We start from the raw sequence: 20910 nt of genomic DNA, 5'->3' as shown, positions 1-20910 counted from the left end.
GAGGCAGGTTGGGGGCCAGGAGCCACAAGTAATCCCCCTTCCTCCGTGAGTCTGAAATCCTGGCCTGGCCTTCTAGCCCATGCTGTGGCCCTCAACCTGCCAAGACCTTAGCTCTGCAGCCACTGCCGGGTTAGGTGTGTGGTGTTTCTGCTCATTCTCTCTCCTGGCTATCTGGGGGGTGGGGTAAGGGCAGGGGGAGAAGAAACTGGAGGGTCTGGTCTGGGGGCGGGAGGGGCCCTCTGAAACAGCCTCCCACAAAGGGCAGAATAGAGACCAAAGGTGCAGAAATAGCTGTTTGGCTAATCGCTGACCTGGTAGAGGAGCAAACTGGGTCCCAGCATCCCAAGGCTCTGCCTAGGGACCTGAACTGTGGATTCTTCCAGGCTTCCCCCTCTCCCCCGCCCCTTCCCCCGCAAGCAGGGCAGAGCCAGGCCCAGTGGCCCGGGCTCCAGCCATCAAATGGGCCCTATCTGGGTAAACCACGCCCATCCTCACCCCAAGGTGTCTCAGTTGTTTCTCAGTCCTTGTGACAAAGTCCCCTTCCTTTCCCACATCTGAAGACACGGGTGTTGGCAAAAGGCAGATTCCAGATGTGTGGGCCCAGGTTCTGCTGGGCCAGTGAACCTAGTCCCTCCTCTGGGGTCAGAGTGCCCAGTGTTGGTTCGGGGCTGGTCTGAGACTGGGCTTGGAACTGACCCGGGACTGACCCGGGGCAGGCCTGGTGTTGGCTTGGTGGTGACCTGGGGCTGGGCATGGTTCTGGCCTGGTGTTGGCTTGGTGGTGGTCCAGGGCTGGGCTTGGTGCTGATCCAGGGCTGGGTTTGGGACTGGCCTGATGTTGGCTCAGTGCTGACCCAGGCTTGGGCTTGAGCTTGGCTCTGGCCTGCTGGTAGCCTGAGGCTGACCTGAGACAAGGCTTAGGGTAGGCTTGGTGCTAGTCTGGGGCTGGACTTGGTGTGGACCCAAGACTGACCCGGGATATGCTTGGTCCTGGGTGACCTGAGATTGACCCAGAGCTGCCTCGTTGTCCCCACTGCCGCAGCCAGGAGTGGGGAGGGGTTCCCTGTGGGACCAGAGGGCTTTCCGGGTAAGTGGTGATTAAGAGCAATCGCCCCATTTGAGGGCATTATCGAGCCAATCCGTCATGGTCGCTGGAAGCAGCCGCCCCTAATTGAATCCATCTGGAGCCATTAGAGTCCGGGAGTTGCTGGAAAGCGGAAGAGCCGCTCCAGCCCGGCTGGGGCCAAGAGTGCTGGGAGAAGGAGGCTGGGTGGGCTGTCAGCCCCCGGCCCTCCCCACACCTCCATGGCAGCATTGGGGGACCACTCTGGGCTGGGGGACACCTGGCTGGGCTCCGGTGGGTGAAATGGCCCTTGATCCCTAGGGAGGCCAAGCCCTGACCCCCCTGGGTGGGCTTGCAGGTGGGTGGGTCGTTTCGGGGTCCGGAGGTGGTTCCAGGCTGTGCCTGGTGCCCCAGGAGGGCACCCGTGGATGGCTCCGTGGGTGTACTCCTGGGCAGAAACTCGATGACACCAGCTGTTCGGAGGGCAGCACAGTAGTTGTCCCGGATGCAGACGAGATAGTCAAGCAGATCACCGAGCTGGCGGATGTGTTGGAGGAGCCAGAGGACTGCTGCACTGAAGGTGAACTGCCGCTCGGGAGTCCCGCTAACCACCCTGTTGCCCAGAGGCCATACATGGGGGCAGTTGGTGAGATCCGGTGTCTCAAGAGTCCAGGCGGAAGTTGGCAGGGGAGGGGACGCAGGTCAGCAGCTCCAGAAGTAGCGTGGCCTAGGGGATAGAGCACGGACCAGAGAGTCAAAAGGACTTGGGTTCTAATCCCGGCTCTGCCACTTTTCTGCTTTGTGACAATAGGCAAATCACTTCACTTCTCTGGGTCTCATTTCCCTTATCTGTAAAATGGGGATAAAGACTGAGAGCCCCATGGGGGACAGGAACTGTGTTCAACCCGATTTGCTTGTATCCACTCCAGTGCTTAGTTCAGTGCCTAGCACATAGTGTTTAATGGATACCATAATTAGTATTATTATTATTATCCCCATGGTCCTCAGGGCAGGTGCCAGGCCACCTGCGGGAGGAGTCGTGGCCCAGGGCCCCAGCCTTGAGTGAGGCTGACCAGTGGCTGACCCCCACTCTCCCTGGCCCATGGGGAAACTGCAGGATTTGGCGGGCCATCTGGTCACTCCTAGGTACCTTGTTAGGTCCTCACCCCTCCCTCTCCAGCACTTATGTCCATATCTTTGGCTCTGCTACTTCTCCTACCTGCCACTTTTTTTTTTACATATGTCTTCCCCACCAGCTTGTCAGCTCTTTTAGGGCAGGGGTGGTATCTTCCAGCTGCATTGTATTCTCCCAAGTGCTTAGGATAGTGCTCTGCACACAGAAGGTGCTCCGAAAAAAAATTATTGGTTGATTGAGTGACTGCACCTCTCCAGGCTGCCGCAGCCGCTTCCCCTGCTGTGTGGGAGACCCCAGCTCCCGGGCTGGCCTCCTCTGGTGGCGCCTGAGGAAGACCTGCTTCCTGATGGTCGAACACAGCTGGTTTGAGAGCTTCATCATCTTCATGATCCTGCTGAGCAGTGGCACCCTGGTGCGGGCAGGGGGCGAGGGCGTGGGGGTGGGTGGCGGGAAGAGGTGGGTGGGTGTGGGGGCTAGCCAGTGGTCCTGGTCCTGGACCCCTCGGACTGCCCTGGACCATCGCGCCATATGGTCTCCGGGAAACGGGTCAGCTGAGGGGCCCGGCCCCGTCTCCTGGTGGTGTAGGCGTTTGAAGACATTTACCTGGAGGGGAGGCAAACCGTGAAAGCTATACTGGATTACGCCGACCTGCTCTTCACATACATCTTCATTCTGGAGATGCTGCTCAAGTGGGTGGCCTATGGCTTCCAGAAGTACTTCACCAATGCCTGGTGCTGGCTGGACTTCCTCATAGTGGACGTGAGTCCTGCCTGCCCGCCCACCCACCACACTGGGGGGCCGGCTGTAGGGTGGGGGATGGCATGAGGAGAGGCTGGACTTCCTCATCATGCAGTGAGTCCTGCCCGCCCGCCATGCTGGGGCCGGCCACAGGATAAGGGTTAGAATGGGGAGAGGCTGGAGCCTGCCCTGGAGTTGGGGATGGGGTGGAGAAGTGCTGGAGCCTGCCCTGGAGTTGGGGACAAGGTGGGGAGAGGCTGGACTATCCCCTAGTGGATGTGAGTCCTGTCAGGACTCCAGTACTGATCCTCAGACCCTCGGGCCTGGGTGCAGTTAGGAAAACTCTGATCCTCAGCTCGACGCTAGACTCTAAACTGAAAGGTCGTTGTGAACGTGTCTACCAACTCTGTTACTCTGCACTCTCCCAAGTGCTTTGTACAGTGCTCTGCACACAGTAAGTGTTCAATAAATATGATTGATTGACAGTGACATTGACCCCAATCCTCACCCTGACTCTCACTCTTTGATTTTTGACCTTGTCAAAGAAAAACACTTCTTGGTGTTTGACAATGACTTACCTTTTGATGTCTGGCACCAGGACAGGTTCCACTGACTCCTTAGCTCAGCACTGTGTGTGCTGCAGGGATGGGCGAGACTAGTGTCGGGATACTATGGCAAAGAGTGTCCAGGGTGCTGCCCTCGGCTGCCTAGAGGGGTGGGGGATTAGAGATCTGGGAGTGCCACTGGGCAGGGTGGGCAGTGCCTCCTCACCCTGGCTCATGGTGAAATGGTGACATGTCTCTGTCCATGGAGTAACCTGCTGCCTGGTGAACCTCTCCAGGTGTCTCTGATCAGCCTGGTGGCCAACGCTCTGGGCCACTCCGATTTAGGTCCCATCAAGTCTCTCAGGACCCTCCGTGCCCTGCGGCCCCTCAGGGCCCTGTCCCGCTTTGAGGGGATGAGGGTAAGATGGCCTGCATGTGAAGGTCCCTAAGAGTGTGTCTATATGTGTGAGAATAGGTTTTCCCTGACTAAGCCCAAATTTCCTCTTTGCCCATGCCCTTCAGTGTCATCCTTACACTTGGATTTACATCCTTTATTCACCCCACCCTCAGCCCCACAGAACTTATGTCCATATCCATAATTTATTTATTTATAATAATGCCTGTATTCTCCTTTAGACTGTAAGCTTGTTGTGGGAAGGGAACGGGTCTACCAACCCTATTATATTGTACTCTCCTACGCACTTAGTACAGTGCTCTGCACACAGTAAGCACTCAATAAATAGGATTGATTGATTGAACATGTATGTGTTTGTGTGTGCATGCCCTTGTGTGTGTATCCATATAGTTCCCTTTTTTTATGTCCATATCTGTGTCTGTATGAATCCTGCTGTGTGTGCATGCCCATCTACATGTGTGCGAGTGCCTCCGTGTGTGCATCCCCATGTCTACATGAGTCCTGTGTGCAGCTCTGTAATGAGTCTCTCTGGGTATAGGTACACATGTGTGCAAGAGTGAGGGTTTCAGGGGCTTCCAGAAGCAGAGGGGCAGGATGGGAGGAGGCAATGATCCCTCCCAGGACCACTCCCTGTCCTTTTGGAGTCCAGGTGGTGGTGGACGCCCTGGTGGGGGCCATCCCATCCATCATGAACGTGCTGCTGGTCTGCCTCATCTTCTGGCTTATCTTCAGCATCATGGGAGTCAACCTGTTCGCCGGCAAGTTCGGACGCTGCGTCAACCAGACGGGGGACAACTGGGAAACCCCCTTGGACTCCTCCCTCATCAACAACAAGAGCGAGTGTGAGGGGCTAAATGTCACAGGTGACCTCAAGTGGATCCAGGTCAGAGTCAACTTTGACAACGTGGGACTGGGCTACCTCGCCCTGTTGCAGGTGGTGAGTTCCCACCTGGTCCTTTGGAGGAGGGTCGACTGTGGGGTGGGGCAGAGGGCATAGCCTGCCCAGCCCTCTGTGATGGTGGCCAGGAGCTCCAGGGAGGCCCCAATCAATCGATAGCATTTACTGTGTGCCTTCTGTGGGCAGAGCACTGTACTGAGCATTTGGGAGAGTGCAACAGAGTCAGTAGGCCCATTTCTAGGTAAACAATTCCTGCCCTTGAGGAAGTTCTAGCCTAGCAGGGTGGCAGTTATAAATGTGCAACCCACGGCATGAAGATGGGGATTTTTACCTAGCACCCGAAGTCCGTTGGCTTCTCCGAAGCCAACATTGAAGTTGAGGCATCCTCCCAGTGAGGTGAAGCAGCAGTAATTGAGAGAAAGAATAAAAATGAGGTTTTGCAATTCACTGATGCTCAATCTTCTTTGCCCGAGGGAAATGGAATTGACCCTGCTTCCAAGAGTAAGAATAATAAGGAGAGGGAGAAAGAGGGAAGTGGGGTAGGAAGAGGGGAGGGAGAGAGAAGAAGGAGAGAAGAGGGCAGTTTTTTTATGTTGTTTTGTTTTTTAAAATTTTATGGCACTTGTTACTGTGATTACTGTGTCCTGGGTACTGTACTAAGTTCTGGGTTAGGTAAACAATTATCAGGTTGGATACAGTTTCTGTCCCACATGGGCCTCGTAGTCTAAGTTGGAGGGAGAAGGATTTAATCCCTATTTTGCAGATAAGGTAACTGCAGTACAGAGAAGTTAAGTGACTTGCCCAAGGGCACACAGCAGCCGAGTGGCAGAGCCAGGATTAGAACTCTGATTCCCAGGCCCGGGCTCTTTCCACTAGGCCATACTGCTTCCCCAAGGTGGGAGGGGAGGATGGGGCTGGAGGAGGGGGGAAGACAGAGGGGGAAAATGGGTCCGGGGGAAGGGCAGCAGTGCCATGGGAATAGGTGAGGACCTGTAGCAGAGCCTGGCCATGTCTGGCCTCAGTGTCCAGTGTGGAGGAGAAGCATGGTCTGGGACTTGGACTTTGAAGCCAAGCAGGGCAGGCTGTGGCCAGGACAGTGAAGGTCCCATCTTGTTCAGTGGGAATTGGTCCTGGTCCCTGACAGCCACAAGTCTCTCCCCTCCATGTCAGGTGTCAAGCCAGTGCAAAGTGCATGGGTGGCTCTTGGGAGCTCCAGTGCGGGTGGTCCTGGGCAGAATCGGCAATGCCAGTCACCCATCCTGGGGTGGCCTCCTGGCTGGACAGCTACCCTGGTGGCATGGGGTGACCGATCCTCTATTTGCAGGCGACGTTCAAAGGCTGGATGGACATCATGTATGCTGCAGTGGATTCCCGTAAGGTGAGGCCGGGCACAGGAGCGGGCACTCAAGTGGGGCATTTTAGTAAGGCGCAGCGAAGGGCACTGGAGTTGGACATGAAAGCCGGGCCCTGGAAACCTGGCCTGGGAGCGAGCACTAGAGCCAGACACGGAAGCTGGGCCCTGGAGGTGGGCCTGGAAGCGAGCACTGGATCCCCTGTGGCTGCTGGCCTCTGGCTGGGGTGGTTCCACCCGCTCTTGTCTTGGCTTCCAGGAGGAAGAGCAGCCTATTTGGGAATTCAACCTCTACATGTACCTCTACTTCGTCATCTTCATCATCTTTGGCGGCTTCTTCACGCTCAATCTCTTTGTCGGTGTCATCATTGACAATTTCAACCAGCAGAAGAAAAAGATACGTGTCTGGGAGGGGCAATGGGTCGAGGGTGTCCGATCACGGAGGGCAGGCTTGGGGCCACGGGCTGCAGGGGAGGTTGTCTGATCTTCAGGGGACAAGTCTAGGGCCAGAAGGAGAGGGGCAGCTGGCACTGAGCTCTAGGGCAGAAACCCTGGTTTGGGCTCTTTCCAGCCCACCCAGAAGATAGATGGAATAGGTGTCAGGTGTCCAGGGCATTGGCCTTCCCCAAGGTGGGCAGGGGAGGTGAGCACCCGAGGGATCGGTCCCCAGATTGGTTGACCAGTGAGAATTCCCATCCTGCACCTAGGGGGCCAAGATATCTTCATGACGGAGGAGCAGAAGAAGTATTACAACGCCATGAAGAAGCTCGGCTCCAAGAAGCCTCAGAAGCCCATCCCCCGGCCACTGGTGAGGGCAGGTTGGGAGGTGCAGTTCTGGAATCACACCCTGGGATCCCAAGACCCTTCTACTCCTAGAAACCCCAGGTCCCCAGGACATTGGGACCTCCAGACCAGATGGAGGCGGGGGAAGTTACTGTAAACCTTAAACTCACACATTCTGCCTTTCACCAACTGTCCCCTTGCCCCCTGACCCCTGCCCGAGGAGCAGTCAGTCAATTATATTTATTGAGCGCTTATTGTTTGCAGAACACTGTACTAAGCTCTTGGGAGAGTACAATATAACAGACATATTCCCTGTGCACAAAGAGTTTATAGCAGTTTTGGCTTGGAGCTAGTGGGCTGGGAGGGAGAACAGACTGGGTTCTGGGTTCTTTGCTGGTAGCTTAAGTAATAATAATTATAATAATAACAATAAAATGGTATTTGTTAAGGGCTTATTATGTGCCACACACTGTACTAAGTACTGTGATAAATATGATAATTCTTGTCCTTCACTGGCCTCTCAGACTAAGAAGGAGGGAGAACAGGAATTTAATCCCCATTTTACAGATGAGGAAATTAAGGCTCAGAGAAGTGAAGTGACTTGCTGTAGGTCATAGAGCAGGCAGATGGATGACCTAGGATTAGAATCCAGGTCTTCTGATTTCCAGGCCCATGCTCTTTCTACTAGGCCACACTCCTTCTGACTCTCCAAGGCTGGCCAAATGTCCCAGAGGGAACAGGGTGAGGTTGGGGGCGAAGTCCCTGGCTGTGGCAGACCTGCTCCCGGAAGGTACTCACTTGGCCCATCCTCATCCCTCAGAACAAGTACCAGGGGTTCCTGTTTGACATCGTCACCAAGCAGGCCTTCGACGTCACCATCATGGTCCTCATCTGCCTCAACATGGTGACCATGATGGTGGAGACGGACGACCAGAGCGAGGGGAAGACCAACATCCTCGCCAAGATCAACCTGCTCTTCGTAGCCATCTTCACTGCCGAGTGTGTGGTCAAGATGGTTGCTCTGCGCCACTACTTCTTCACCAACGGCTGGAATGTGTTTGATTTGATCGTCGTGGTCCTTTCCATTGGCAGTAAGTGATGCTAGCTGCCAGGCTCCGCGGTCTCAAGGACCAGTAGATGAGGGGGAAAGTAAACGTCTTCAGTATATCAGCATTAACAGTCTGTGCTGGGCATCTCCTATGTGCAGAGTACTGTACTGGGTGTATACTAAGTGCCGAACTCTGTCCCAGTTGCCCAGGGTGTGCAGAGCCCTGGACAGGAAACCTGCAGCAGTGTCTACAGCCAGTAGAGGATTAGGGCATCGCTCTGTTCATACTAGGTGCCCAGTACAGCATTCTGTTTGCAGTAGGCATCCAGTACAGCATTCTGTATAGGGTATGCAGCCAATACAGGGTTAGGCACATAGGTTCTCAATACCAACTGCTTGATTGCTTGATGGACTGATTCATACCCCCTTCCACTTATCACAGCCTAAGGCAGGGAACTGGCTGGTCCTCTAGGGTTTTGCTGGCTTGGCCAAGGGTCCTCCTGTGCCGCCAGCCTTGCCCCCACTCCTGCCGCCCTACTCCAGACAGACAGACCCTTCCAGGAAAGGAAGGGAGGGAGGGAGGGAGAAGCCATCTCTAAGGCTGCCAGTCCTCTTCCTCTTCCTTCTCCTCTTGGGGCTGAGCAGATCCCAGCTGAGCCTTTGCTGTTGCTATCACCAAGATGTTCGTTATCAGCCCCATTAAGTATTGATAATTGTGCTTTGGACGCTGTCTGCAAGTTAATAATACATCAGGCTCCCATAGTCTCTCTTCCAGGGCCCTGGGATTCAGCATTGCAGCTCAGTGCTACTGTTTTCAAATCCCAAATTGGTGCCCTCAGCCAGGCTGGGAGTAGTTTGCCTTCAGTCCCTTCCTCCCCTGCCCCTGAGAACCTGAGAAGAGGGGTGTGAGGTGAACGGGGGCATTTGTCCCCACGGAGAGCTAAAAAGCAGGAAACACCAGCCAGTCGAGAGGACTTGGAGAGATCCGTGGACAAGCATTCGTGCCGGGTCACTGCGGGGAGAGTCTGTGATGGAGAATGAAGGCCAGAGTACTGGATGACCTATGCTGAATCACTGGGGGAGTGTCAGGGAAGGAGAGTCAGGGGTGTCGAATGGTCCGTGCTGGGTCTCTTGGGGAGAGTCGGGTTCAGAGAGAGAGAGTTGGCTGTCTGGTGATCTGTGCTGATTCACTGTGGGGAGAGACAGGGGTGTTGGATGGATTGTGCTGGGTCGCTGTGAGAGGGGAGAGTCAGGGGTGTTGGATGGTGTGGGCTGGGTCCCTGGTGAGAGTCAGGAGTGTTGGATTGTCCATACTGGGTCACTGGGAGAGTCAGGGATAGAAAGGGGAGAGTCAGGAATGTTGGGTGGTCCGTGCTGGGGTGCTGTGGGAGAATTAATAATAATGTTAGTATTTGTTAAGTGCTTACTATGTGCAGAGCACTGTTCTAAGTGCTGGGGTAAACACAGGGGAATCAGATTGTCCCACGTGGGGCTCACAGTCTTAATCCTCATTTTACAGATGAGGTAACTGAGGCACAGAGAAGTGAAGTGACTTGCCCACGGTCACACAGCTGACAAGTGGCAGAGCCGGGATTCAAACCCGTGACCTCTGACTCCAAAGCTCGGGCTCTTGCCACTGAGCCATGTTAGGGAAGGAGAGGGGAGAGTCAGGGGCAGAGAGGGGAAACAGCTCTGACTGTCCATGGGCTTGGCAGGATTCAAGTGAGACCTTTCCCTTCCCCCTTCCCCAGCTAAGAACTAGTAAGAAGGGTGGCAGAAGGATGCCAGGACTCATCTGACTCGGGGCCAAGGGACAGAGGAAGGCTGGCCTGTTGTCCAGAGCAGGCAGGATGTTGCTCTGTCAGCATGATTGTAGGCAGGGCAGGTTCAATCCAGGGTTCCCAGATTTCAGTCCTCAGAGGGCAGAGCCTTGATCTTTAGAGAATGTCTTCTGTCCATCTTGGATGTGAAGCACAGTGGTGGGTGGCTGGTCAGTCCCCTTAGGGCTGGTCGGGGCTGGTCAGTCCCCATGGGGCTGACCTTTTCCCCAGCCCAGGGGGGGTCCAGGCCACAGGCAGCTGTGGGCACACTCAATGGAAACAGCATTAGCACCAGGCTGGGAAGCAGTGGCCCAGGCCAGCCGTGGCCCCCTCTTTCATGGGTGGTAGTGCCTATTGGCTAGCAGGTGCTGAAGGTGTCACTGGCACCCAACTTCCCACTCTGCCCCACCGATCCCTCCACCACTTGGGCAAGCAGGCCTGTGCCCTGGGGCACTTCAGAAAAGGGCAGCTGGCAATGAGCCCAACGAAACAGAGAGGAGCTGCCAGCCAGCCCAAGTCATAGTCCCTCCCCCCTCAGCTAAGAGCTGGGTGGCTTCCCTTGCATTACCCCAAGAGAGAGGTCCAGGAAGACTGGCGGAGCCCCCTTTCTCCGGGAAACTCTCCCCAGGCCAGATCACCCCTGTCGATACCCTAGCACATGCTGATGCATTGGATTATGAGCCACCCAGGATCCCTGGAAGCCTAGTCTGCATTAAGTGAATCTCACTCTGTGGCCCTGAAGCTGGCACCCTGTGCACTACACGCACACATGCAAACAATTCTTCTGACACCCCACTGTGGCCCGTTTCCAGGCAGGCACCAGTTGCCAGGCCAACCTTCCCTAATCCGGGCCCAGTGCAGTCAACACCCTCCCTCACTTGATCATTTTGGCAATCTTACTATAGCTAATAAATAATAATAATAATTATGGTACTTGTAAAGTGCTCACTGTGTGCCAAGCACTGTTCTAAGCACTGAGGTAGAAGCAAATTAATCAGGTCGGTCACAGTCCCTGTCCCACAGTGGGCTCACACTCTTAATCCCGATTTTTTACAGATGAGGGAACCGAGGCACAGAAAAGTGAAGTGATTTGCCCCAGGTCACACAGCAGACAAGTGATGGAGTCAGAATTAGAACCCATGACCTCTGTCTCCCAGGCCCGTGCTCTATCTACTACACCATGCTGCTTCTCTCCCACACTCTTCCATCACAGTTATGTCCCTAGTTCTTCCAGCTCCTACTGTTGAAAAACAACTGTGCAAGTTTGTCCCCATCTTAGACTGTTAAGTCCTTAAGGGCACAGAGCATGTCTTTTATTTCCCCTCTGCCTTCCCAAGTATCAACAACAGAGCACTAAAAGCTGTGACAAATTCTGTGCCTTAGGAAACAAACTGGCCAAATGATGGACAATGGTAGACAAGGAAATAGAATACCAGTGTGGCCTAGTGGAAATAGCACAGGCCTTCAAATCAGCAAACCTGGGTTCTAATTCTGACTCCGCCACTTGTCCGCTACATTACCTTGGGCAGGTCACTTTATTTTTCTGTGCCTCTGGTACCTCCTCTGTAAAATAGGGACTAAGACTTTGAGCCCTATGCAGGACGTGGACTGTATCCAACTTGATTAACCTGTGTCTACCCCAGCACTTAGTACAGTGCCAGGCACATAGTAAGTGCTTCACAAATACCATAAAAAGAAAAAAGAAACAAAAAGACTAGAATGTTCCTTGGGAGACTGTCCAACTGAGTGTGAAGGCAGAGTGGTATTAGGCCACAGACCAAACATTGTCTCCAGAGTCATAGTATTGTCCAGCCTTCTCTATGGCTGGGAACCCCACACTCCACACAGGTCCCTCAATCAGCTCCTGGAGAAATTCCATCAGCATCATTTACAGGCCATGCTCAACATCCACTGATAAGACAAAATCACAAACATTGAAGCTTTGGAACGTCTTCAGTCTCTGGACAAGAGAGAGAGCAATGCTCCCCTTAACTGAGCTCCACTGGGTGAGGCATAGGAGGAGAAGGAGTGACAGCAGGGCTCTGGCCAACTGCTGTATGAAGAGTCGAAACTGGGAAACCAAAAGCTGGGAGGCCAGAGGAAACATCTCAAAGACATGGGAAAACAAAGCTTCAGGCATTTCTGAATCCCAGTGGACAAGTGGAAGTCAACTGCTGAGTACAGGCTGGCATGGCATAGGGCACAGCTCTCTGGAAAGAAGCGGTTCTTTTTGAGCAAAGCAGTCAATAGGAATGAAAGATTGGGAAACAGCCACAGGCCCTGCAAACATTGAACATGACAACTCACAGTGTGATCAGGACAATAGATCTAGCATTGCCCTTTTCAGACACATACACACACACACACGTGCACAAACACGCATGCAAACAAACACACACACTCTCATAGGGGAATATCACTATTAGTGATACCTTCTACGAATACAAAGGAACTTTCCCAAGTGCTCAGTACAGAGCTCTGCCTATGTTAGGAGTCTGGTACCCATCAATACTGCTGTTTGATTGATGAGAGGTCAATCAATTAATAGTATTTATTGAATGCTTGCTGCATGCAGAGCACTGTACTAAGTGCTTGTGAGAGTAATATTCAATAGAGTTGGTAGGCACAATCCTGGTCCACAGTGAGCTTACAGTCTAGATGGAGAGGAAGACTAAAATAAATCACAAATAGGTGAAATGGGGGAGTTTTGGGGATGAGTACATAAATGCTGTGGGGCTGGGAGTGGGGTGAATATCAAGTGCTTAAGAGGTGGAGATCTGAGTGCATAGAGAATGGGGGGAGAGCATGCGGGTAGAGGAAATGGCTTAATCAGGAAAGGCTTCTGTGACTAAATGTGATTTTAGGAGGGATTTGAAAGGGGAGAGAGTGGTGTTCTGTCGGACATTAAGGGAGAGGGAGTTCCAGGGCAGAGGGAAGGTGTGAGCAAGGGGTTTGCAATGAAAGAGATGAGATCACGTTACAAAGTAGATTGGCATTAGAGGAGCAAAGTGTGTGGTGAGCTAAGGAAAGAGGAGTAGAAGATCGGGTTGAGTGCCCTAAAGCCAATGGTAAGGAGTTTCTGTTTGATGCAGAGGTGGATGGGCAACTATTGGAAATTTTTGAGAAGTGAGAGGAGAGATGAGGAGTGAACTTTTTTTAGAACAGTGATCGGGGTAGCAGAGTGAATTATGGACTCAAGTGAGGAGAGACAGGAGGCAGGGAGGTCAGCGAGGAGGGTGATGCAGTTGTCAATCAGTCAGTAAATCAGTGGTATTTATTGAGCACTTATTGTATCCTCTGCACACAAAAGTACTTGGGAGAGTACTGTATATCAGCGTTGGTAGGCATGTTCCCTGCCCACAACTGGCTTACAGTCGAGAGGAAGTGGGGTATAATTGCTTGGTTTAGCAGGATTGCAGTTTAGATGGAGAGGAAGGAATAAATTCTAGAGATGTTATGAAGAAAGTACCAACAGATTTGGTGACAGACGGAATGTGCCTATTGAATGAGAGAGATGAGTCAAGGATAACAACATGTTATGGGCTTGTGAGACAGGGAGGTTGGGGTGTTGTCCATAGTAATGGAAAATTCTTGAGGAGGATCGGGTTTGGGTGGGAAGATGAGCATTTCTGTTTCAGACATGATGAGTTTATGAAAGGACCTGGGTGACTGAGTTTGCAACATTTGAGTGTAGAATCTGGCATTTGGGGTGAATCACTCATTAAATTCCATCTTTCCCCTTCACAGGCCTTGTACTTTCTGGTATCATTAAAAGCCTTGAAAATTATTTCTCCCCCACGCTCTTCCGGGTTATCCGCTTGGCTCGCATTGGTCGCATCCTGAGACTGGTCCGCGCGGCCAAGGGCATCCGCACCCTCCTCTTCGCCCTGATGATGTCACTGCCGGCCCTGTTCAACATAGGCCTGCTGCTCTTCCTGGTCATGTTCATCTACTCCATCTTCGGCATGGCCAACTTCGCCAATGTCAAGTGGGATAAGGGCATCGATGATATGTTCAACTTCCAGACGTTTGCCAACAGCATGCTCTGCCTCTTCCAGATCACCACGTCGGCTGGCTGGGATGGTCTCCTGAACCCCATCCTTAGCACAGGGCCCCCATTCTGCAACCCAAACATCAGGACCCTCAACCGGTCTTCCAACAACTGTGGCAGCCCCGCCATTGGGATTGGGTATTTCGTCAGCTACATCATCATCTCCTTTCTTATCGTGGTGAACATGTACATCGCTGTCATTCTGGAGAACTTCAGCGTGGCCACGGAGGAGAGCACTGAGCCGCTAAGCGAGGATGATTTTGACATGTTCTATGAGGTCTGGGAGAAGTTCGACCCCGAGGCCTCACAGTTCATCCAGTTCGCAGTCTTGTCGGACTTCGCTGATGCTCTACCTGAGCCCTTGCGCGTTCCCAAGCCCAACCAGAATAAGCTGATGAGGATGGACCTGCCAATGGTGAGTGGGGACCGAATCCATTGCATGGACATTCTGTTTGCCTTCACCAAGCGTGTGCTGGGGGAGTCGGGCGATATGGATACCCTGAAGATCCAGATGGAGGAGAAGTTCATGGCAGCCAACCCAAGCAAGGTGTCCTATGAGCCCATCGCCACCACACTGAGGCTGAAACAGGAGGAGGTGTCTGCTGCAGTCATCCAGCGGGCGTTCCGTAGCCACTTGCTGCAGCAGGCAATGAGACAGGGTCCCACGACGCCCAGCCTCGGAGGCTGGCAGGAGGAGGAAGAAGGGGATGAGGAGGAAGAGCCCGCAGCGCTGGAGCAGTCCACCTCCTCCTCATCCTTCCCCCCATCCTATGACAGCGTCACCCGGGGTCTGAGTGAGGCTGGACAGCCTGGCCCCAGGTTTGAACCGCTCTTTCGGACCCTGTCTGGAGCCTCCGCCTTCTTGGGACAAGATCAGGAGTCCTTGGACGGCCTGGGCCCAGACCAGGAGCCCGCTGCCCTCTCGGGACACCGTGTGGAGTCGACTGACCTCGTGGGACATGACCTGAAGTCCCCCCTCACCCCAGGACACCACCAGAGCCACCGCTGAGCACAACGTCTGAGCTCCACTCCCTCTGGACCCGCTTGCGGAGCGCCCGGTGCTGGGGGCCAGCACTTCTCACCACTTCGCCTCCCACTTTGGACTCTGATCTGAGTTTCTTCTTGAACCAGAAACTTGGTGGGGGGCCGGGCGGGACTGGACAGAGCTGGGCCCGGAGCTTTCCTGCCTGTCGGTTCATTCGCCGCCCTCTGGGGAGCTGAGAGCTTTGCCCACGCGGTTGCATGCTAAGAACGGGGTTGCCGGGGGCACTGTGACCCAGTCGGATGTGGCAGCTGACGCCCAGCATTCAGAACCCCATTAAAGCAGCTCTTTTTCAAGGGGCACTGGCTGCCTGGGCCCAGAGCGTGGTTAAGCACCCCCTCCCCCCACTCACACACATATACACTGGGAAGCCAAATGCTGCTGCTCTTTTCTCGGCTCTTGCCCCTTCCCGAGAGTCTAGATACAGGCATGACTGTTGTGAATAATAATTGTGTTATTTGTTAAGCGCTTACTATGTGCCAGGCACTGTATTAAGCGCTGGGGGGGGGGTACAAGCAAATTGGATTGGACACAGTTCCTGTCCCATGTGGGGCTCACAGTCTCAATCCCCATTTTACAGATGAGGTAACTGAGACACAGAGAAGTGAAGTGTCTTGCCCAGGGCCACACAACAGACAAGTGTTGCCAGGACCCTTCCCAGGAGACTCTTGCCCTTATGAGTTCCTCCACACACACAACCCATGCTGCTAGGGAAGGTGGCAGGGTGATGGGTGAGGATGGTGGCCCTCTGAGGACCCCTCCCCCTTGATAACAGGACATAGGGCACCCCATGCCTGAGAAGACCTGTGTGACCCCCCCCCCCGTACTTGAGTCCCACCGGGATCAGCCCCCTTACGTGGTGGAGGGTCGTGGGGGATTCAGGGGGTCTGGCAACCATCCCCAGTAGGTCCCATGGCTGGGACATGGTGGGGTTAGTGGGGACAAGATGATCCTCACAACTCAGACAAGATATGGTGTCCTCAGGACCTGGGGCAGGGGGCGCCAGGGAGCAGGGTGGTGGGGCCTATCTGGCTTTCCAAAGCAGCTCCAGGGCAAGGGATAATCTTAATAATAATGTTGGTATTTGTTAAGGGCTTACTATGTGCAAAGCACTGTTCTAAGCGCTGGGGTAGATACAGGGTAATCAAGTTGTCCCTCGGGAGGCTCACAGTCCTCATCCCCATTTTACAGATGGGGTAACTGAGGCCCAGAGAAGTTAAGTGACTTGCCCATAGTCACACAGCTGACAAGGGGCAGAGTCGGGATTCGAACCCCTACCCTCCGACTCCCAAGCCCGGGCTCTTTCCACTGAGCCACGCTGTTTCTCAGCATGAGGGATCTGACTGAATGTGACTTGGCCAGGACCTCAAGGACTGGGCTCCATGCCCAGGGTCTCCCCAGACCCCACTGACCTCTTGCTAGGCCTAGAAAGAGCACACTGAGAGCTATAGGCCAGGGGGTGGGATGGGGTGATGGACTGGGGAAAGCCACCCTCTCACCCTCTACACCCATGATTCCCCCACCCTTGTCCACACCTGCCAGGCACTTTCCCAGCTTACCCTCCAGGACCCCTCCCTTCCAGTGGCCCCAGCCCCTCTCCCACATGTTCAGACTCCACTTTCAGCTCGATCCCAAGCCAGCGCCCCCCCCCACAGCGCAGACCTCCCGTCCCCAGAAATCCCGTCCACTAGAGCTCTCCGGGGAGGCTGGGCAGGGCCCTGAATACAGGAGTTCCTAACTCAAGCCCAGGGGGTTTCAGCTTTGCTCCCTGCGGCCGTGCCGGGCACAGCCAATGCAAAAAAGTGGTACACAGACCACCAGCCATTTCCGAGATTCAGCGCTGGGGCTGCGATTGGCACTCGGCATCGGAGGAGACCCCTACAGGTCAGAGACAGGTTTCCAGGGCCAGAGACAGGGCTGGTCTCAGAAAGAGGGTCCTGGGCCCAGAGATACTTCCCAGGCAAAGACTTCCAGGATCGGAGATGATAAAAACTGCCCATTTCCCAAGGGAACCTGTCGGAGGCCCTTCCTTCTCCCCAGTGTTCTCCTCTCCCCCTTCCACTCCTGCTGTTCGGTCAGTCGGGGGGGCTGGGAAAAAAGGTGTAGTGACTATCTGCAGGCCAGGAGCTCGAGGCCGTGGCCTGGAGCTGGAGTGACTGCTTGCAGCTCTGGGAGCCAGGCGGCGGTCCCAGACCAGTAACAGGAACCCCCAAACCCTCATTGTGATCCCCAAAGAGAGACTGCCCTCCTTCACATCCCTGACTTTCTTGGGACAAGTCTCAAGTCTGGAGTTTTGGAGACTGATGCTGACCCAAAGGAGGACGGGACCACTCCTCTCCCTCCCTGAAGGCAGGCCCCGTCGGACGGACCCCCGCCCACAGATACTAGAGGGATGGGCCCCTCTCCCCTGGCATCAGATCCCCTACGGACACCCCACCCTCAGCAGGCAGACACCTGATGGACCGACTCCCGCCCACAGACATGCGATGGACACCACCTCCCTGGCAGATTGACAGCCCAACGGATGGACTCCCACCCGAGCACCCGACGGACAGAACTCTTCCCTGCCCCCCTGCAGGGATACACCCAACGAACAGAGCCCCTTTCCTCGCCTCCTACCAGTAGGCAGACACCTGATGGATAGATTCATTCATCTATTCAGTGGTATTTATTGAGCGCTTACCGTGTGCAAAGCACTATACTAAACGCTTGGGAGAGTACAGTATAACAATAAATGGATACATTCCCTGTCCACAACGAGCCTACAGTGTAGAGGGGCCCCAGGCCCCGGCGGGCAGAGAGCTGGAGGTTGGACGGCCGTCCACAAACACCCAAAGGACAGACGCCCCCATCCTTCATGACCATCAAACCCCTGATGGGCACTCCCCAAAGCAGGCAGACACCCGACAGAGACTGCCCCCCGCCCCCCTCCCCGGACCCCCAGATGGCCAGACGTCCCGACAGACTCCCTGGAGGAAGGGCAGCGTTGGACAGTTTGACGGATACTCCGCCGACCCAGCGGCTCTTCTTTTTCTGGCGGGGGTCGCGGGGGTGGGGGGAGGGGCTGGGGTCCTCCAGGAAGCTAGGAGGATTTACTTATTTGCTTGAACTCACTCCCCCTCCCCCGGAGGAAGCCCTGGCCTCTCTTCCCTTGCAAGGCCCCCGCCTCCGACAGGTAGACGCTTCCGCGCCCGAGGGGAATAAATAGCTCCCGCCCCCGGACATGGAGGATAAAGAAACTCAAAATCCTGCACTTGGCGGGTGTCGAGCAAATTGCCCCATTAGAGCTTGGCGCGCCTCGACGCTTTTGTGCCTCTAAAAGCCGCCGCGGCCGCCGGTGACTCACTTCCGCAGCCGACCAAGGCGGCCCGCTACGCCGCTGCCCCCTAGCCCGCAGCCCTCCTATCTCGCTGCCCCATTACCTCGCTATTCCACTTGCCTCCCACCCACCCCAACCCCCTGCCCTACTACCTTCGCTCTTCTACTGCCCCGGTCACGTTCTTTAACACAAATGGTCCCCATTCCGTTTCTCCGGAAAGCAGTCCGGACTCCGGCGGGACAGATTCCCCCATCCCCTCAGGCCGCACAGGTCCCCCATCTCCTTCTGTGGACGGGTCCTCCACCCTCCCCCACCACCACCCCGCCGTCTGGCCTGACAGATTCCCCCATCCTTTCCGGCCGTTGAGGTCCCCCACTCCCGGCCCGACGGGCCCCCCATCTCCTCCAGCCGCATAACAACAACAATAATGATGGCATTTGTTAAGCCCTTACTATGGGCGGGCACTGTACTGAGCTCTGGGGTAGATACAAACAAATCGGGTTGGGCACAGTCCCTGTCCCATGTGAGGCTCACAGTCTCAATCCCCATTTTACAGATGAGGGTACTGAGGCCCAGAGAAGCAAAGTGACTTGACCAAGGTCACGCAGTAGACGAGTGGCGGAAAAGGCATTAGAACCCATCACCTTCTGATTCCCAGGCCCATGCTTTACCGGCTAGGCCATGCTGCTTCTCCATAGGTTCCCCATCCCCTCAGGCCACTCGTGTCCCTCAACCCCCGCCGTCCTGACAGGTTCTCCATCCCCCCCTCCCCCCACTGCCGGACAGAGTCCTCCATCCCCTCCGGCCGGACAGATTCCCCCAGCCCCTCCGGCCGGGGCCTTGGTCCCGAGGACAGGCTCTGGAGAAGCAGCGTGTCTCAGTGGAAAGAGCACAGGCTTTGGAGTCAGAGGTCATGGGTTCGAATCCCGAGTCTGCCACTTGTCAGCTGTGTGACTGTGGGCAAATCACTTCACTTCTCTGTGCCTGTTACCTCATCTGTAAAATGGGGATTAAGACTGTGAGCCCCACGTGGGACAACCTGATTCCCCTGCGTCTACCCCAGCGCTTAGAACAGTGCTCTGCACATAGTAAGCGCTTAACAAATACCAACATTATTACAAGCAACTTTCTGAGTTATTCCGCCTCGAGGGGGCGCTAACGACCCCGGCTCGTTAACCATCCTCCGTGATTATTATTATTGTATTTGTTAAGCCCTTGCTATGTGCCAAGCGCTGGGTTAGATGCAGGGTAATCAAGTTGTCCCATGTGGGGCTCCCAGTTTTAATCCCCATTTCACAGATGAGGTCACTGAGGCACAGAAAAGTTAAGTGGCTTGGCCTAGGTCACACAGCAGACAAGTGGCGGGGCCGGGATTAGAACCCTCATCCTCTGACTCCCAAACCCGTGCTCTTTCCACTGTGCCACGCTGTTTTCAAGGGTAATAATAATAATGATGGTATTAATTAAGTGCTTACTATGTGCCAAGCACTGTACTAAGCATTGGGGTGAATACAAGCAAATCAAGTCGGACACAGTGTCTGTCCCCATGTGAGGCTCACAGTCTAAATCCCCATTTTATAGATGAGGTAACTGAGGCACAGAGAAGTGAAGTGACTTGCCCAGGGCCACACAGCAGATTAGTGTTGGAGTGGGATTAGAACCCATGGCTTTCTGACTCCCAGGACATAGTAGTGCCCATATCTGCATGAGTCCAAATGGTGGGCCGGGTCCCGGCAGGGCAGTCGTCCTCCCCAGTAGCTCTTTCCCAGATGCTGAGCCCCTTCTGGACTGATCCAAACCGTGAACCTGCCGACCTCAGACTCAGAGCCAAGCAGAGCCCTCTTGGGCCAGATGGGGAGGCCTGGAGGGAGTGGCTTGAGGGTGGGGAGGTGGTTCAGATTCTGAGGTGAGCTGAGAACGGGTGGTTCAGAGAGATGGGGATGGGCCTAGGTCGGTTTCGGGGCTTGAGGGTGGGTCAAAAGGGCTGTCTGAGGCTCGGGAATGAATCTGGGGTCTAGGGAATGGAGAGGTGGCTCTGGGTTTGGGGGATAGGTCCGGGCATTTCTGGGGCCCGAGGGATGGTTCTGGGAAACAGACCAAGGGCCAGGGGGTGGATCTGTGGGTGGATCTGTGTGGTGGGTCTCCTGTCTGGAGATAAGGGCTTTTTTTTTGCGGGGTGGGGGGAGGAGGGCAGCTTGAGGAAAGCCAGAAACTGGACAAACGGTCCAACTCAGGGCCTGCCTTCGGCATCTTCCCTGCATCGCCCCTTGCGGCCTGCAGAGGGCGAGGCGGGGGCTGCGGTACCCCGTCCGACCAGCAGGTGGAGGTGTTGACTCGTCCGATGTTGGTTGCGGCGCGTCTACACGGAACACGCTACGAGCTCGGCCTCGCAACTTCACAGGTTGGGTCGCGTCCCAGTGACCCAGGGCCGCGCTATAGCTGGTTCTGCAGTTTGTAGCCGCATGCCAGCTCCATGTGGGACAAGGACTGTGTCCAACCTGATTAATTTACATCTACCCAGCGCTTTGCTTAGCATATAGTAAGCATTTCGAACATAACCACCAGGAGAATCTCTGAGAACATTCCTTGGAGGCGTTCATTCATTCATTCATTCAACCGTATTTATTAAGCGCTTACTGTGTGTACAGCACTGTACTAAGCGCTTGGGAAAGTACAATACAACAATAAAAAGTGACAATCCAT

At 54.7% G+C, this 20910-nt stretch overlaps 1 protein-coding gene across 1 annotated transcript in view; it reads left to right on the top strand.

The window, feature by feature from the left end:
• SCN10A (sodium voltage-gated channel alpha subunit 10) overlaps window positions 1-15175 on the top strand; it is a 28885-nt gene extending 13710 nt beyond the window's left edge. The window contains exons 18-27 of the mRNA XM_039913965.1: window positions 1519-1642; window positions 2455-2609; window positions 2783-2956; window positions 3777-3899; window positions 4545-4832; window positions 6118-6171; window positions 6404-6545; window positions 6852-6952; window positions 7748-8018; window positions 13543-15175. Coding sequence (XP_039769899.1) covers window positions 1519-1642; window positions 2455-2609; window positions 2783-2956; window positions 3777-3899; window positions 4545-4832; window positions 6118-6171; window positions 6404-6545; window positions 6852-6952; window positions 7748-8018; window positions 13543-14855 — 2745 coding nt within the window. The 3' untranslated portion in view covers window positions 14856-15175. The remainder of the gene's footprint in view (window positions 1-1518; window positions 1643-2454; window positions 2610-2782; window positions 2957-3776; window positions 3900-4544; window positions 4833-6117; window positions 6172-6403; window positions 6546-6851; window positions 6953-7747; window positions 8019-13542) is intronic.
• Window positions 15176-20910: the final 5735 nt, after the last annotated feature.

The sequence above is a fragment of the Ornithorhynchus anatinus genome, chromosome 13 (genome assembly GCF_004115215.2).
Source record: "Ornithorhynchus anatinus isolate Pmale09 chromosome 13, mOrnAna1.pri.v4, whole genome shotgun sequence".
NCBI classification, from domain to species: domain Eukaryota; kingdom Metazoa; phylum Chordata; class Mammalia; order Monotremata; family Ornithorhynchidae; genus Ornithorhynchus; species Ornithorhynchus anatinus.
The sequence above is the reverse complement of the archived record's forward strand: the minus strand, read 5'-3'. Positions and strand labels throughout refer to the sequence as shown.